General features: G+C 45.9%; 1 protein-coding gene across 9 annotated transcripts in view; it reads left to right on the top strand.

Moving 5' to 3' along the window:
• The window catches only part of magi2a (membrane associated guanylate kinase, WW and PDZ domain containing 2a), a 203,704-nt gene that overhangs the window by 44,422 nt on the left and 141,868 nt on the right, over positions 1-17,414 (top strand). For 8 of the 9 annotated variants that reach the window (XM_076722674.1, XM_076722672.1, XM_076722671.1 and 5 more), the window contains exon 2: positions 14,818-14,934. In XM_076722674.1, the coding sequence (XP_076578789.1) occupies positions 14,818-14,934 (117 nt within the window). Of the gene's footprint in view, positions 1-12,853; positions 13,211-14,817; positions 14,935-17,414 lie in introns of those variants that run through there. The other variant, XM_076722675.1, reaches the window with a different exon arrangement.

Genomic DNA, 17,414 nt, shown 5'->3' with positions numbered 1-17,414 from the left:
CTGTGATGTGGGTGTTTCCTGGGTGGGTGACATGGGAGCATTTGAAATGGTTGACCGGTCGCGCTGCTGTGGCTGAGCTGAGGGGGCTGACCTGGATGCATGCATACATTCAGGCAAAAGCAATACAGCAATGAAATGTGAGTGAGTGGTCCCTAAAAGGTAGTCAGATTTCGGTCGTATGCAGGTTAGAAAGGGGACTCATTTATGGGGTTTGGTCTACACTTTGGAGTTTTATCTATTATAGAGCTGATCAGCAGAAGAAGTAATCATCAGATGAAGTGATAAAATAATTATTAGTTGCAGTCCTACCTTGTTTGCACTGGTTAAAATCAAAGAAATGTCTTTAAAATAGCAATTGAAGGTAATGCATGGAGATGGAGAGAAAGCCTGAAGTGGTCTCATTTGTTTCAGCTGTCTAAATAATTCAAAACAATATTCATAAATGTCCAAGATTTACTCAAAAATATATAAGACAGACATTCAAGTTATTTAAGTGTTCTAGAGGACTTTAAGAAATAATTTTGTCCAAATGAGACTACATTGAAAGTGGCATTAATAGATTTTTTTGACCACTTGGGGGCAGTGCAACAAGATGTGACCACAACATTGACATATACCCTTTTAAAGTTATTGTGGCAAACCTGTTAGCAGACACATTAGCATTCATTCAGAGTCACCCAATGAATTTAAGTCCAGTCCTCTGTCACGTTTTAGCTTTGTTTGACCTCCGCCCACTCCTGAGGACAGTATCTGGCTCTACAGCTGCTAAAAGCTCCGCTGTGTTCACTGGGTAGTTGTTTGCCCTGTTTGTCTGCTGTTTGGTGCTGGCCAGGTAGTGCACAGTGGGAGATTTTTAGCTGAAAACAGCTTTGTGCTGCATCCAAAAACAGCTCTGATGAGAGTGGTGAGAACCAAAACAGTAAATTTGTGAGTCGGGAAAACAACATAACGAGCTGAAAGACACTGAAAGGCTGTAAAACTGAGGAGCGCTGCAGTCAAGAGTTAAATCTCTGTGGGGTCATCACCATGAGTGACCCCTTTCACATTACACTGACCCATTGGTCATATAAGAAGTTTTGTAGGCACTAAAATCACTACAAGTATGTAAAATAAATAAATAAATAAACAAATGTTGAGCCAAGTTAAGGCTAAACTTGAACATAACCTCATGCCTATGCAGATGAGAAGCAGTTGATTTGCATGATGCATCTTTAAACTGTGCAGATGACCTTTTACTTAGGACTGTGCCCCACATGCTTAATAATGCACCGTAGGCATTCAGGCTTCCCAGCCCAAAACTTCCTCTGCACGCCAAAATGACTGCTTGTTGAGTGGTCCCCGTACAACAGCGGAGAGCTTCAGATGGATTCATGCTGAAATCCTGTCGAGATCTGACCTGACAAGGATCCCTCTCGGAGTTTGATTACCTCAGATGATCTATGCAGACTGTAGCTTCCAGTCTCCACATGTTCTTGTGCAGAGGCTTGCGTTGGCTGTTTGTGTGTGCGCGCTGCTTATGTTTGCGTGAGTGTCTGTGAACTCTCTGGGGCCCTCGCCGTTTTCTTGCAATGTATTGGTTTATCCATAAAAGGCGTTCTGCTGGGGGATGTTAACTCAGAAACAGTTCCCCGCTCTGCTCAGTAAGCTGTGATCTCGAGTCGGGCTGCCAAATGCAATTGGGCGAAAAGGCCTTTGAAGTGTGCCGTGATTGGCCGTGTGTGGCGGCTATTTTGACAGCGCAGGTTGTGGCGAGGTGTGTGTGTGTGTGTGTGTGTGTGTGTGTGTTTGAGCGTGAGTCAATGAGAAAGAACTAGTAAATCACTTTAAACCTGAGTCGGTGTGCAAAGAAAGAAAGACTTGATGGGTTTATTTCAGCTCTTGTGAATGCAAGTGTGTGCGTGTGTTTGTTTGTGTTTGTGTGTGACATCAGCCCACAACTCTCTGTGCAGCCCTCCCGCAGTTTCCCCACTTTAAAATTAAATCTCAAGCAAATATTTCAGCGACATTTCCCCTCTGAGCCCCACATTGTCACAGTTCATTAAAACATAATTGAAAGGGAATATTCAACAGCTCACTTTGCACATGCACCACTTTACCCCATTACACTTGCTAAAGAAACATTTACATAGAATATCCTCTCAGCCCTGTTTGCTCTCAGGAAGCTACGTGAGCGGCTGACACGGCCGCCGCGTGATTTCCCACAATTCATCTCTGCTCGAGCAAATAAACATGGCAGGGAATGTGGGAAATGCAAAGCATGATTCAGCAGCAACATTTTTAATCTTTCTTCTATCAGATTCTATTACCACCACTGCAGAGCTCAGCAGACCGGAGCGCTCTGGGCTCTGATTGGGTTAGTTCAATTAAAGTGGCCCCAGCAAGATGTAATGAGAACTGTGCCGTGGCAGTGACAATGCGTAGGAGTAAGCCCAGTGGCGGCCATTGTGTCTCGGCTATTAGCTGGTGACCCATTGGTGTAAATAAGCCCCGATTTCCTGCAGTTGTGTCAGAGTGACTCAGCCATCACTCAGTTCAACGAGACACCTCACATCAATGGTCCAGCTTGAGTCAGATGGTAATGTACGACACCATAAACAGCGCCATGTGTTTGGCTCTTGTAGGGAAATAAAGCCTGCGAGCGCTAAGTAATTCACAGAGTTTATGGGGATATTGTGCAAGATTTCTCCACCTCTGGAAGATTCATTGTTTTCATTTCAATTCTGTAATGTTTTCAAGTAAGAAGAACCGCGTTTTAAACCTTCACATTCCAGCTTTTTACAACCTATTTTATTTGATTATTTTCATAGTTTTGACCATAATTCCTAGCAGTTGTGATAACACTGAACTCACCAAATAATTGCTGGGATCTGGGAAAGCAACTAGAGGTCGCTTGATCAGTGTCAGCCAAGCCAAAGGTTCAGCTTGGTCATGTAAAAAACTGTTTTTGGAGGTAAAACCAAAGGTGAGCACACCCAATATGTTCCAGAGTACAGGAGGAAATAGGAGTTGAGCCTGACCTCAGGGTTTGTGGAAAACCTTCTGGCAGCTTGTGCTTTAGTGTGCGCAGAAAGACAATATTGCAAATGAGGGCAAAAATATGGCCCAAGTGGTAATAAACCAGAATCTTCCTTCATCAACAAGCAGTGAGACGTCAAAGGTTTTCGGAGACGGGCTCTTATGACCCATTCTCTCTGTATTATCAAAAGCCCGGCTTGTCTCTTCTCATGTCCTCTGTGGATTTTTACATAGCTCGGTGGAGCTAAATCATTGAATATCACTGATTTTAGGACGCAGGCTCTGACTCTAAATGAAAGTCCAATTAAGAAACAAAGTATTGATGTTTACCATCCTCTTCCCTCCCAGCTCTGCCTCCTCTGTCAGGGGAAGAAACCTCCATCTGACCATGTCATCTTCTCTTTGTCTTGTTAACTTTCATGTCCCTCGTATGTCTCAGTTTTATTCTGTCTCCTCCTGTCACTAATGATCACTTCTCTAAGCTCCAGGAGTTCAGCGCAGGGATCCAGATTTTCATAGATTTACCAGGAGGTGCAGATGCTCTGTAAACTCATGATGTTGTGGTTGGAAAGGTCTCTGTGTCTGTACCTCTGGGTGATGTCGCATACCCAGATATACTGAATGGGCTAATGCAATAATTTAATTGTAGCATTGCGTGAGATTTGCTTCCCTGGGTCTCTTAGTGCTGTCTTTACTGTGATAGAAGTAATATTTTTGTCAAGGCAACCAGATTGTTGAGCACTAAGTCTGTCTGCTTTTTACCACTCTGTCCACGGCACACGCTCGAAAGCCTCAGCCTCTCAGCGGAGATGAATTTCTTTGTGTTGCCGTGTTGCAGGCAAATGACAAGTTTTTGAGGCGACAGTTTGACAGGAGATTGGATCCTCGTCATGTTAAGCGAGGGGAGTTTTCCTCCTGAGTGAACCACAGGCGCAGCGGCATTAGCATGTTGAGTCTGGATGCAGTCGACCAGTCGACCAAGGTGAGGTTATTTCACAGTCTCTTGGACTTCAAAGCCGTCGCATGGGAGCAGCTTGGACGTGCTCGCGCTGCTGCCAATGTGTCCCTGCTTTCAGTCCTCACTGGAAGGGCCCACGGCAGGCTGCACCCCCCTGCTCAAATCACCTTATCTTTATCGACTGTCTCTCATTCCTCTTTAACTCCGTATGGAAGGATGGAATTCGATTTAGGTTTTGCGCACAGCTGCCTCTACACCTGAACATCACTGCCTGCAAACAGTTCAGCCTTATAACTGTATGGCATCCTGATGTCCACAACCAAGTTGCACTGATTTACTTTGTACCTGGTAAATGGATTTATTTCACCATAGAATTTTGCAGTTTTAAATGCAACTGGACTCCTTCCGGCCTTGCGCCTACATCCCAGCCCCCTGTGTCTTGTGCTGAGACCAGCGGCCTACATGCATTATATGCGATGGCAGGACTTTCATAGGCCTTTCTGTCTTGTCAGTCTAAACCCTTTCACACTGGCTGCAGCAAGCAAACAAAGTCCTTCTAGTTGCTCTGTGAAACTGCTGACTCTACAATGAATAAAGAAGTAAATAACCTCACTTGAGGATTTTTTATCAAGTTCCTTCTACAAATGTAGAAACAAGGAAAGGCGTTATTGGCTGCAGTCGTTTCTGGACTGCTGGAGAAAGTAAAGCAGTTAGAGGAAAAGCTGTAGCAGGTGACATGAAGCCGTACAGAGTCATGAGGGGCAGATCCAGGAGAGAATTCAGGTCTCCCAGGCAAACTGAACAGCACTCAGCGCAGTGAATGTGGAACTGAGGAGCTGTTAATTGCCCCTTGCTATTTTTCACTCACATTTTATGATCTTCATTTCCTTTTTCAGGTCTTTCACAGAACTATGAGGGCATTTCATCACAGAATGAAACAGTTCAAATACGTATATCACTGCTCTTTCCAGGCCACTAACCTGTGACTGACAGGTCGTTGGGCTAATTTGCTAGTCAGAATTGAGACAGGCCAACTTGCCAACATCTTTGTGGTGTTGAATGCAGGAGAAAACTGCAGATTTGGCAGAAACTGTCACTGTAAAACTTTCTAGGAACTTTTTGTGCTTTGCTCTGTAAATCACATGAGTACTGAGCACACGAATATAGATTTTGAAAAAATCTGAGCTGTGTTGTGTGCAGGCTGGTTTGCTGCTCAGTGGTTGTGACCACTTGACATGTGATGCACCTACTTCCACCAGAGTTTCCCAGAGGGAAGGTAAAGGAGGAGACACACTGGATGCAACGATGTATGGATTCTTTTCACTGTCTGTAGAGAGCAGGAGTTCTGGACATGTGGTTCATGGCGGATATGCCGTGGCGAGTTGACGGGCCATATCTGTATTTGCATAAACATGACACAACCTCAACTTTATGCAAATGAGTCTGTCCAGCGCTCAAGCAAGGCAGTGCCGATCAAATATGAACCACGATCCTGTTACTGAATTGCCTGTTTCTTGCCTCAAATGTTTTCAAAAACATTTTTGTTAGTGTTTGTGACCAGGCCGCCATTTTCTCAGCTTGAAGCGGACGAGCCAAAACCAAGCACTGCAGTTACATCACCCACCAGCCTGTTCAGTGGTCCGATGCACCCGGATGTGTCCTCACAGCGGTGGTCTGCTTCCTGCATCAGAGATGTCAGGATATGAAGTGGAACCCAATGAAGGCAGTTTAAGGGTCACATATAGCGCTTGGACATTGTAGATAAGGTGCGATGTAGGCGCTGGGGGTGGTTGGAATTGGGGCAAGAGTAGGCAGCTAGGTGTACGTCTTCCAGCCAAAGCCAGAGGTGATTGATTTGATAAAATGTATGATATCAGCTGGAGTCAAGTGTCGGGTAAGAGGCCAGGCAGGATCCATGTTAACTGCAGCCTTTGATTCGCTTGCATATTCCTTAAATCTTGCCCCATGTGCTCTTTCTGCTGAGGCGTAGCTTCTCTTCGAGGTGTTAAACAAGCCTCTCTCGAGGGTGAAATACCTGGAGACACAACCAAGTGCTAAAGTACTTAGCAGCAGCCAGTGGCTTTTAGGTAAAACTGCCAGTCAGGGCAGTGTGAGCAGCCAAATTTAGCTCTCAGCTCGGGCAGGGGTAGGATTCAGAGGTCCAGGAGCTTAAGTGTAGTTTAGTACAGAAGCAGAGAATGGTGCTACCTGTTTGATGGTTCGGCTGATTTATGACAGCGCAGGCCAATGAGGGATCAAGACATCATTTAACATTATTATACGGCTTCTGTAGGTCCTCACCCAGCCTTTGGCACATATCGTGGCATGTATTGATAAATACCATGCTGTGTGGATTGATGTTCTTCAGGCATCCACCCCTGAGCAAAGAAAACTGTATTGAGCTTTTATGTACTGCTGCTTTCCTTTGGTCCTTTTCACACTCATACAGCACATGCAGGCTCACGTAGTGCCGGTGGTAGCGGTAGCTTTAATGCACACAAGATGCACTCGAGGTGACCAAAATAGCTTGAAAGTAAAATCCAGTGACACTAACATCAAGTGTTTCTTCATCACTCACCAGAATTATGGAAATGGAAATTAAAAATAACCGCACATCTATCCAGGAGGGACAGTTTCAGCTTATTAAGAGACGTGTGCTGTGTCAAGCATTTTGGCAAAACAAATTTGTACATCATATTTTTTTAATGAGAGAAATCCATGAAAATCATAAAATATTGATTTGAGACACTGTCACTCCACCCTTGGGTACCTCCTATTAAAATGTCATCTGCATGTGAATATCCCAGAGAATACAGAGCTGAAGGTACAATCACTCACAGAACAAACTGACATTGTCTTTCCCAGACTCCAGCTGTGGGCATTCGCTCATTAATGCTGCAGTAGGTGGTCAGTGTTCATCAGTGTTCGTCCAGTTCTGTGCCTGCATGCAAATCACAGCTGGTGCTCTCCCAATAGCATGCATGCATGCAAATTAGTTTGCTCGGTGGAGGTAGAGCACCTTGTGGAATCACGTACAGACCAGGTTCAAAGGAAGTTCAGCCAACTTTTTGGTTCACCAGCGCTATTCCTGCAAAATCCAGATGTGAGGACAGACTCGATTACTGTGCCCTTATAGTCATGTACACGAACATATCAGGATTTCGTTCTAATACCAGAGATGAGCGTTGCAAAGTGTGATTGGATTGGTCCCGATCCAAAAAGCAGATCTGGACACAGAGCGCAGTTTGATTGATATAAATGAAGCCGTGTGTGTGTCTGACTGCAATGGTGTCTCAGACATGCGAGGTACCCGTCTGCTCTCCCATGCTGTTCTCCATCAATCCGCTGCTTAGCGTGCCCACTGGAAGGCACGGCAGCACGTGAAGGACATATTCCATTTCCTGCTCCAGCAGCACTATCAGAGTCCCATTTCCAGGATAAAATGGACCAGGCGTCCCCCACCATGCGGGAGACACGCTCACACACAAGCAGGCAGCCGGTGGGCTGAGTGAATTTCCATGGCAATTGGTGAGCTGGGGACGGTCAGCATAAAGCAACAGAAGGAAGCTGAGCTGCGTAATCACCTGTGGGATTTGGAGAGCTGGAGATACTGCGAGGGTGTGTTTGTCAGGCTGGAGTCCTGTAATTTCAGGAAATGAGCGTAACTCTGTAAAAGGCAAATAATGGAGATGTTTTTGTCTGCGTAATAACTTCACAACACCAAGGAGAAACAGGTTTTGTGAACAGGTGTACACACACGCGTGCATTAAGGTTAAACTCCGATGACATGGGTTTGATTACACAAGACCAAGAGCACTCAGGCTCTTACACAGGAAGTCCTTCAAATTAAAAGACACAGTGCGTTGTCTGTCCACATAAGTGTTTCCTGGTCTGATGTAAAAACTACATCTGTTTTATGATGTGTTAAAACACCATGGATAAAGTTTGGCTGTGCTCAGCGTAATGGAAATGGAAATCGATGGCTGCCTGGAGCGGTGTCCAGAATGAATTCAGAGGTGTTCTGCAAAGGTAAAGTTTATCTGATTTGTAGTTAAGCAGCTAAAACTGTCCTTAAAACGAAAAAAAAAATTCACTAGTTCAAACTTTAAATACCTAAATATAATGAAGTTATTTTGAAGTTGATGAGATCGAAGGCATTTTTCAGTTGAACGTATGTCGAATGATTAGAGATTCACTGCATTCTGCTGTCTGTATTTTTGGAATATGGGCTGTAGTATCAGCCTTTGTGTGTGTGTGTGTGTGTGTGTGTGTGTGTGTGTGTGTGTGTGTGTGTGTGTGTGTGTGTGTGTGTGTGTGTGTGTGTGTGTGTGTGTGTGTGTGTGTGTGTGTGCGCGTGCGTGCGTGCATGTAAACCCATCTGAAGGCCAGTTGGTGTTTGTGGATTCCAACACTTTCACCACAGATTTGGCATCATACATGTGCATTGAAGACTAATCAGCAGAGCGCAGTGTGTGTCTGGTGAAACTGGCAAGGTTTTAAGCCCATCCTGATCTTTTAATTAGCCTGATTATCCAAACAGCTGTCTGCTGGAGCTCCCTCTGACTTTCATGCTCACACACACATACACACAGTGTGATAAAGCTACATATGTGACTGCCTTCGGGTGCCCTCAGAGCAGGGTGTGATAAATATTGTCAGTGCGGCTGTGATGACGGCGCTTCGAGCGCTGACTGACTGTCAGCGCGCCCTCCGTGCTGGATTTTTCCCGATAAAGCAGAAAGTTTTCAGACTTCTGCAGGAGACTTTGAAGACTTTCTTGTCAATGCTGCAGAAGTCTGTCTTTAGGACTTCTGGTGGGTTTTATATGCACGTGTGTTCTGCATTCACGTCTGTCTTGCTGACCTTGCGGGCTGTTCAGCCCAAAGTGGATTCTGAGCACAGAGCTCCCTCTGAGCTCTCTGTGCCTGCGTGAACTGTTGACACAGTCAGATCTAAGTTTTCTGATGAGCCGCTCCACCGCTGCAGGAAATCGTCCCATATTGAAACACAGTGCACCTTATTTGTTTTCAGCATGAATACTGAGATTGATATTTACAAATGTTTCTAATCAGATTTTTGCTCTTCAGGTTCTGAATTGAATTTGCTGGCCTGGAGTCTGTTTAATTCATTATTCAGGGCTTTGATTTCTTTTTATTCCTGATTTGATTCTGTATATTCATTAAACAGTAATCTCACTGAGATTCTTCCATACATCGAAAACAGTAGAATTATGTATTAAACCATTTTGTCATGAGAGACAAAGTGATTTGTTTTGCTTTAATGGAGAAAAATGAGTCTTTTGTTCTGAATCCAGACGCTGAAATCAGAATCAGGTTTATTGCCAACAGGTTTTCACACAGGAATTTGCCTTGGTGTTTTGGTGCAGAACAACAAACGCAGTAAACATAGTAACAGTACACAGCACTACTGCTTTCTACACGTAGAAAAGTGATGCTGCATTTTTATTTAATAATTTCACATTTCAGTCAAATTAGAAATAGCAGCACTTGTGTAGTTGTAGTAATTATAGTATTTGAGGCAGTAGCTGTCGTGCTAAATACAACAGGATAATTGCTTTGGTGTTTTGCCTTTGACAGTCACAGTGTAGAGAGACAATAGTCAAGTTTCCATCCGAATGCAGGGCGAATTTTAATTGAATGTTCAGAAAATTGAGAAAGAAAATGCAAATGGATGCATGTTTCCAGTCCGCTGCTGTTATTAGTGTTAGGAGCCGATGGTGGCGCTAATTCTCCAGGTGGGCGCTGGTAAACCGCTGCAGTGGAAGGCGGCACAGCAAGATTAGGTGTATTAATATGCTCTTCATCACTCCATTTTTAGCCTCGTCAGTGGGGCTTCAGTAAGTGCTGAAGTCACATGCTTCACGTGTGTCATCATTTATTCCCTCAGTGTGTTTCCATTACCTTTGTCACGTTTTGTTCAACCAATACACCAGTCTTTCCACCTCAGCCCAGTGTAAAAACTGCCTTGAAAATGTGCCTAAAACCAGGTGGATTTAAACACGCTTACAGAGAGAGAGAGGAGTGTGACATGCAGTGAAGGTCTCCAGCCATTAAATCCAGCCTGTGTGTGCTGACAGGGCAGGTCATGTGGGCGTGATGTTCCACCGGTGGCACTCACTTCAAGATCCTTTTGCAGGTTTGTCTTCATCAAGTGAAGACATCTCTGTGACTTTCTGATCAAACGAGTCGGCAGCAGGAATGAGAAAACTGAACAATGCTGAATACTGAAGCTGGTGCTGGTGGAAATGCTGGGTCACCTAAACATGGAGGTGGATTAATGAGTTGTTCCCCGTAAACTTTGACATTTTGAAGATGCTCTTTTTGTCTGCTGTGCTAATTAGTGTCTTTGACATACGTTCTGATTAGGTTCCTGGTTCAGGTTCATTCTGTTTAGTTTACTGTAAGTCTACAGCTCTGCTAACAGCTGAGTAAAAAGTTTGACCTGCTGGTGGAGCTAGATGAGAAGTGAAGGGAGCACCAGAGCCATAGGATCCATCCTATGTGGGCTATTGATGTCTGGGCAGGCCGATACCACCACCTCTCGAGCGGTGCTGCTAGCATGACTAAAGACGAAGCCGACGCCATGAATGAATCATTACCTGCTGCGAAGCATAGTTCAATAATCCATGAATAATTCATTACACACACAAACATAATTTAGATTGATGAAAGCAACTGAATAGGAAGAACGTGTTTAGAGCTGCCATCTCTTTCAGGTGGAGTGCTGCTCCGGCTCTTGCTCCACCAGTTGCAGTGGTAGTCGGCGCTCCTAGTTTGTGGCTGAGTATGAGGAGGCTACTGTTGTAGCGCCTCGATCCCCTGGAGGAACCAGCTGCTCTCTTGTTTTTCGGCTCTCCACAGGCTGTTCTCTCTCTTGCCCGGCCTCCCCAGGGATTTACATGACACCTGCTGAGCTTAAATGGTGGATTCTCTTCTTCTGCCGAGCAGCAACGGTTTTCATTCACCCATCTGTTTAGGAAACGGTATCATGGCTGCGTGTGGTTCCAAACATGCTAGAAATTCGTCCTAAATTGCAAGGATTTCATTTTGCATCATTTTTTATGCTACCTTTCCTCAAGGTCAAGGTGGAAATAATACACGAATACTAGCAATGAATGCATGAATTGTCCGTATCGTTGGGATTGTCATGTTGCGCTGATTGGCTCATGCAGCAGTAAGTGGATTTTCCTGAGCTTCTGTGAGCCCTCAGCCTCTACAGTCTCCTTTTTCTTCTCTATCTCCATCCCCTCCCCTCCGCGCTCCCTCTATCGTACACACTTCCCCGTCGGCAGCGTCACATATCAGTCGTGTCATGATAGCGGCGCCGCCAGAGCTGCAGGAGCTGATGAGGAACAACCTCAAGAGAAAAATGAGAGGGAGCATCACATCTGTTGAAATGACCTCCTTCACCCTCATACACCTCACTGACTCCAGACCAGTGGAGCTGCTGTAAGACTTTGACTCTGTTGCATTGCTATGCACACGCGCACACACACACACACACAGACACACACACACAATCTATTTTTGGACACATGGCCAAATATTGGGCCATATTGAGGAGAGCTGCTGTCACCAGAGCGTTGTAACTGCTGCTCAGCGCCAGCGAGACCAACCTCATCCTGGTTTACTCCGTCAGCTCTGTTTTGTAATAATTAACAAAACAGAATCAACATCGGAACAAAAGTTGAGTGAATCAGCTTCATTTTGGCAACAGTGACTAAACAAAGAGCGCTCAGACGCCAGCAAGGCTGTGAGATTTTTCGACGAGTGGAAGGTTTTTGCAGAAGAAGTCTGTCTTGCTCTCGGGTTCAGTCTTGTGCCTCTTGTGTATAAAAACTCGGTTTGGGATCAGCTTTCATATGCATAACAGAGATGTGCATGAAACTTGGTGCATTTTATGTTCTTTATATGTTATTTCATCCTGTCTCTGACCAGTTCTGCCTCGTATTATAGATGAAGATGGAGCTGATCCTGAGAATTCCTCAATGTTTTATATCCTTGTTTGTATATCTGGAACATTTAGGTGTTCGTCAATCAGACAAATCAGGCAGTTGGAAGATGTCACACTGGGCTCTCTGGGAAGAAATGCAATGAGAATCTTTTCCATTTGATAAAGCAAATTAATCAATCAGAAACAATCAAAATAATAATCGACTGCTTCCCTGCTGCACAGACAAATGACTGAACACAAGTATCTCAAAGAACATGTCTTATTTCTAAGTAGATGTCTGCACACTCTGTTTTTATTGCCCTGAAGCCTCATAACAGCCATAAAATCTGACATTGTTTTGTTCCATTTCGATGTAGCAGCCTTTAAAAGTCAAGCTGCGTTTGTGTGCTCGCAGATGTGTATACAAGCACATAAATACATGTCATTACCAGTGGAAGAGGAGAAAGAGATAAATGGAAAGATTGCATGACCAGAATGGGCAAAAAAATGTCACAGGAAACCGCTGGTGTCGGCCGCTGAGCACAGAGCAAACAAACGACAACCTAATTAGTAGGAATTCTGCTCTGCGGGAGAAAGACGGCGCTGCGACACGATGTTTAGCTTCACCACGTGGTTGTTTGACGGTGGAAGGAGGTCAGATCCAGGTCATGTGGATGCTGTAAGCCAACGTGTGTGTGTGTGTGTGTGTCTGGGGGGTTTGTGATGTGGTAAGGGATGGCTTTTAATCTAAAGGAGGAGGCATGTAAAACAGATGTAGTGCCCCGTGCTGCAGACGGGGGGCGTTGTAGGACCTGAGAATCTGCAGGGATCCAATAGAAAGAGGGATCTCGGCGCGATTGGTCCCCGCCGCCTGAGCCGCGCTCCGGCAGTCGCTCTCTCCCTCACTTGCAGCAACACACACTGGCACACACACTTCTTCCCCTTCCCCTTCTCTTTCCCGCTCTCTCTCTCTCTCTCTCTCACACACTCTCTCTTTGCCTCGGTGTCTCTCGGCCACTCCGCGCTCTCCTGTTTCATCTCTCCACCGTGGAGCGCCGGGAGAGGTGGCTCAGATCTCCGGCTGGCTGGCTGACAGTTGCTAGATTGGGGCAAGCAGGGACAGAGTTGGGGACCTGAGGGACAGGACGGCACAAGAGGGGGGGGATTCCGGCAGGAAAGATCAAGCGCAAGATTTCCTTCCAGCGGACATTATTTGCTTCACAAAACCTGTGGAAAGAGGACTCTGACAGTACACTGGCTGCACAACCGCTGTCCACACAAGAGGTGCCATTCAGTGCGTTAATATGTGTGTGCATGTGCGTGTGCTTTGGAGTCTGCTCACCTTTTCAGTATGCACATTCATTGGCTTGGCTTCTTTTCTCATGCAAATGCAAATGGGCTGGTCGTGCTGCTCCACGTCTTTGACAGAGACACAGATGGAGCCGGTCTCCGTAATTCAGGTTTGCACGATTATAATGCAGCGCACCGTGAATTAGTTCAGCTCTGATGGATTAGTGTGTGCGTGCGTGTGTGTGTGTGTGTGTGTTTCGAGAACACACGACCGGAGAACCAGAACGTGCTAAATAATAGATCTCCCAATATGACAGAAAACTTCCAAACTGGGTTATTCTTGGATCAATGCTCCGCTCATTACACCCGCTGCCGTTTCATCCACCTCCAGTGCTTTTAGAATCGATAGCATGTGTTTTCCTGCCCGGATGCGTCTGTCTGCACGTGTGTGCGTCGCTGTCATGTGCGGCCTCGGACATATCATGCTTGGATGTCACTGCCTCGGGACCACAGAGGGAAAAAGAAGACGGTGTGTGTGTGTGTGTCGGGGGGGGGGGGTAGCTAAATGCTATGTGGCACCGTGCCAAGTTGCTGCTTTCCAGAGGATGTTGAAGGTTAGACGAACGTCTTCTCAGCCTGTGCGCCCACTCCCTCTGCCTCTCTGCTGCTTTACTTCTATGCAGAAGAGTAACAAGAATGACAAGCGCGTTGGTTAAAGCGGCGCCGCGAGGAATCCCTTAAGTAACGTCAGTGGAGTGGCCCCTCCGCCTCTCATCCGTCCTGTCCTGCCTCCATTTGAAATGTGATTGTGAGTGTGTGGCAGAGAAGATAGAGTATTTGCTCCAGAAGGGGGGGGGGGGGTGATGCTTGTTTTAGCTTGCTCCCCCTTTCTACTCCCCCATGGGATTTGCCCTTGCCTTCCATCTCTCTTATCCTCTTCCTCCATTTCTCTGTCGCTTCCTCCATCACTTTTTTTTTTTTTTTTCATCTTCTGTCCTGCTGAGCCAGCAAGATGAACTGGTTTAAAGTGGACGTCCATTCACGCAACTGGGACTGCTGGAGAGACAGAGAGGAAGAGGAGGGCGGGAGGGGAACTCAGGTGGGGTGGGGGGAGAGGAGGATCGGAGTAAAAACAGCCCCCGGGGGAGTCGGCGGGTGATTTATATGTAGACATTCCCCCGCACGTGTTTGGCCGCCGCTCCATAGAACACCTCCACTCGACAGATGCTGAATCCTGGAGAGGGCAGAGCGTATTCATTAGCGCTGGCTGTGTTTGTTTGCAGGGATTTAGCAAATTCAAATTGTTTACTGTGGTTTTCGGTGATTTCTGGGTCATTTGTCGCTGCAGTGTTTTCGAGCTTCCTCTGCTTGCTCTTGAAGTTTGGAAAACAGTGTGAGTCAAGCAGTTTTGTTTTTATTTTTGGGTAATTCACATCAAGCTGTCCCCATTTCTGATCAAGACCCGAGGAGGTTTCTTTTCCCTCAAGCCATTTCTTCAGTTCTCCGGGAAAACATTTTCACAGCCTTTCATGTCAGAGTGATTGATTTGATGGAGGTGGTCTGATTCTGATTACTCACTCCTGCCCCTTGTGCTCCTCCAGGGGGCGTGATAGACAAGGACCTGCGCCACTACCTCAACCTGCGCTTCCAGAAAGGCTCGGTGGACCACGAGCTGCAGCAGATCATCCGGGACAACCTCTACCTCCGCACCATCCCCTGTGAGTTACTTCGTCTTCACCTTCCTCGCCTCACATCTTTATCACCTGCTCTCACCTCCTCCAGGGAAGCGCTTTTTGTTATTTTTCGCTCTTGCCCCAAAAGCTTCAGGTTCCCTGTCTGGTTATTTGATGAACTAGCCATCTAGTCATCTTCCATAATACTGTGGGACTTCAGAGAGACAGATTAAAGAAAGATTGGGCTAAATTGAAGCAGCTGACACCCAGGTATCACCATATAAGTAGAGTCTCTAGCATGGTTCAACCTCCAAAAATGCTGGATCCTACATTTCCCACAATGCAACTCAAATGTGTCCCTCATTGCACCGCCCCTTTCTCCTCAGTGCTTCTTTCAAACCCCACACCTGCAGCTTTTAACACAGACTCTATGTTAGAAATTTTCAGTCTCAAGCCGATCTGATATACCCTTGATGACATCACTATGACATCATCAGGGTAGTTTTTCTCAAGTATGAAAAGGGGAGCCCTCAGAAGAAACTCAGCTTTATGTGCAAAAGTGGTCCTTTAAAAATATTCAACATTTCATGCCACAATCTGGTTTTATGACCTCATACTCCATCATCATATCGCCCCAGAATGCTGATAATCATGGCAGCTGAATCCGCGGATGTGCATGGTTTGCTCTGGGTGAAAGCTAGGTGGACGTTGAGTTGAGATTGTTTGGTAAAGCTCAAGAGTGAGCAGTGAAGCTCAACGGATTCCCAAAAGTTTTGTATCACATTACTGCAAACTCATTGACACAGAACAAACCCGAGGTCGGGTGGTGCTGGCTGGTTTCTTGAGCTCCAGGGAAAATAACAAACTGCGGACCTGCTATGTTCAGCCTTGACTCGGGGTCAACAGGGTACGCACACGAGGGCAGAAAGTCGGGGTCGACTCGAGGCCAATCCGACCGTGCTTCTTGCTCCTCATCAGCCCTTCATGATTCTAGACACTCTTAAAAGTACAGTATGTGTTGAGTAAGTGGTTTCCAGCTGAGGGGGTGATGTGTGATGAGATGCTTTGCTTTGCTGCCACTGGCTTCAGCCCCCAAAGTCCCAGCGATCTGTCTGTGGTGGCAGTCAGCTCCCTGCTTCAGGGCTGGTTCAAGCTTCACCCTTTGAAATCAGCCCTCAGCGTCTAATTAGCCGTATTGTGGGCAATCAAGGACAACATCTGGAGGGGTTTAAGGTATTGATACCCAGTGTTTTTAGCTCAGGACAGCATTTCAAACTCAGTGCTTATCTGGGTCCTCTGTGCTGTGCTCTGTTCTCTGTGCGTGTGTGTGTGAGTGTGTGTGTGTGTGTGTGTGTGTGTGTGTGTGTGTGTGTGTGTGTGTGTGTGTGTCCTTTATCAGGCTTCCTAAGCCCCAGTACTTACTGTATATGAGCTTAGACTTACTGATGTTTAATCCAGATTCTTCTGATTCCTATTTGCCATTTGTTTGCTGCACATATGCTCATTGCCATCATTCAGTAGGCTGTGATATTAAAGGGTGTTTGTGTGTACGAGCTCTCATCTATGTATAGAGTGTGTGTGTGTGTGTGTGGTTGTGTGTGTGTGTGTGCAGTAGCGCTGCATTAGCTTTGCTTTGCCATTAGGCCCAGCTGTCTGGTGGCTATCTCTCCCCTGAATCCTTAATGGAGGTGCATTCTTCAAGGCCAGGAGAAGGCAGATTTCACCAGAGCCACTTTTCCATTGCCCTCTCTGAACAGAATACAACGGGGTAATCCAAAAAAAAAAAAAAAAAAAAAAGAGCTATTTGTTAACAACAGAAGCATAATTTTCTCTGATAACCACTCGCAGAGCCGCTGCCGGTGAGGCATTGTAGACAGAGAGAGAGGTGAACAGTGAAGACAGAGAACAAATAGGAGGACAAATAGAAGGAGAGAGACACGAAAGGGACTGCGGGAAAGGGGAAGGAGACGTGATGACGGGATACAGACTATGATAACCACATAAATAAATGGACTGCAGATAAACTGTTGCAGAGAGAGAGTAAGGGGAGGTTAATTTGTGCATTAATGAAGCTTCAACAATGGGCCTCAGTGCTGCTGAGGGGAGGAGGCCGAGTCATGACTGAGCAGGGCTTTTTACATCTCAGCTGATGGATGGAGGGATCCGTGTTGGGTACACGCATTTGTGGAAATGGTGCTAATTTTCCTTCATTTTCGTGTGGTTCGGCTGCTTTTTTGGGGCTTTTGTCTTTTTCCCCCCAGTTTCACAGCTTTCATCACTCGCCTTCCTTTAATATATGGTGTCCATGTTGGTTGATGAGACATAATTGACACTGGTGCACCTTAAATCGTCATATTAAGTTAAAAAATGACAAGATCAAAATAACCCAGTGGAAGCTGCATTTCTGTTGCAGGGACTTTTACAGAGACCCCTGGAACCTTTTTAGGAACTCAAGAACTGGTCACATGTTTTGAAGCAGGGTCTGAATTTAGCTCCAAGGCCAAAGTTTCTGCTTCCCTACAAGC

The sequence above is a fragment of the Chaetodon auriga genome, chromosome 22 (genome assembly GCF_051107435.1).
Source record: "Chaetodon auriga isolate fChaAug3 chromosome 22, fChaAug3.hap1, whole genome shotgun sequence".
Taxonomy (NCBI): domain Eukaryota; kingdom Metazoa; phylum Chordata; class Actinopteri; order Chaetodontiformes; family Chaetodontidae; genus Chaetodon; species Chaetodon auriga.
Note: the sequence above shows the minus strand (reverse complement) of the source record. Positions and strands in the feature narration are given on the sequence as shown.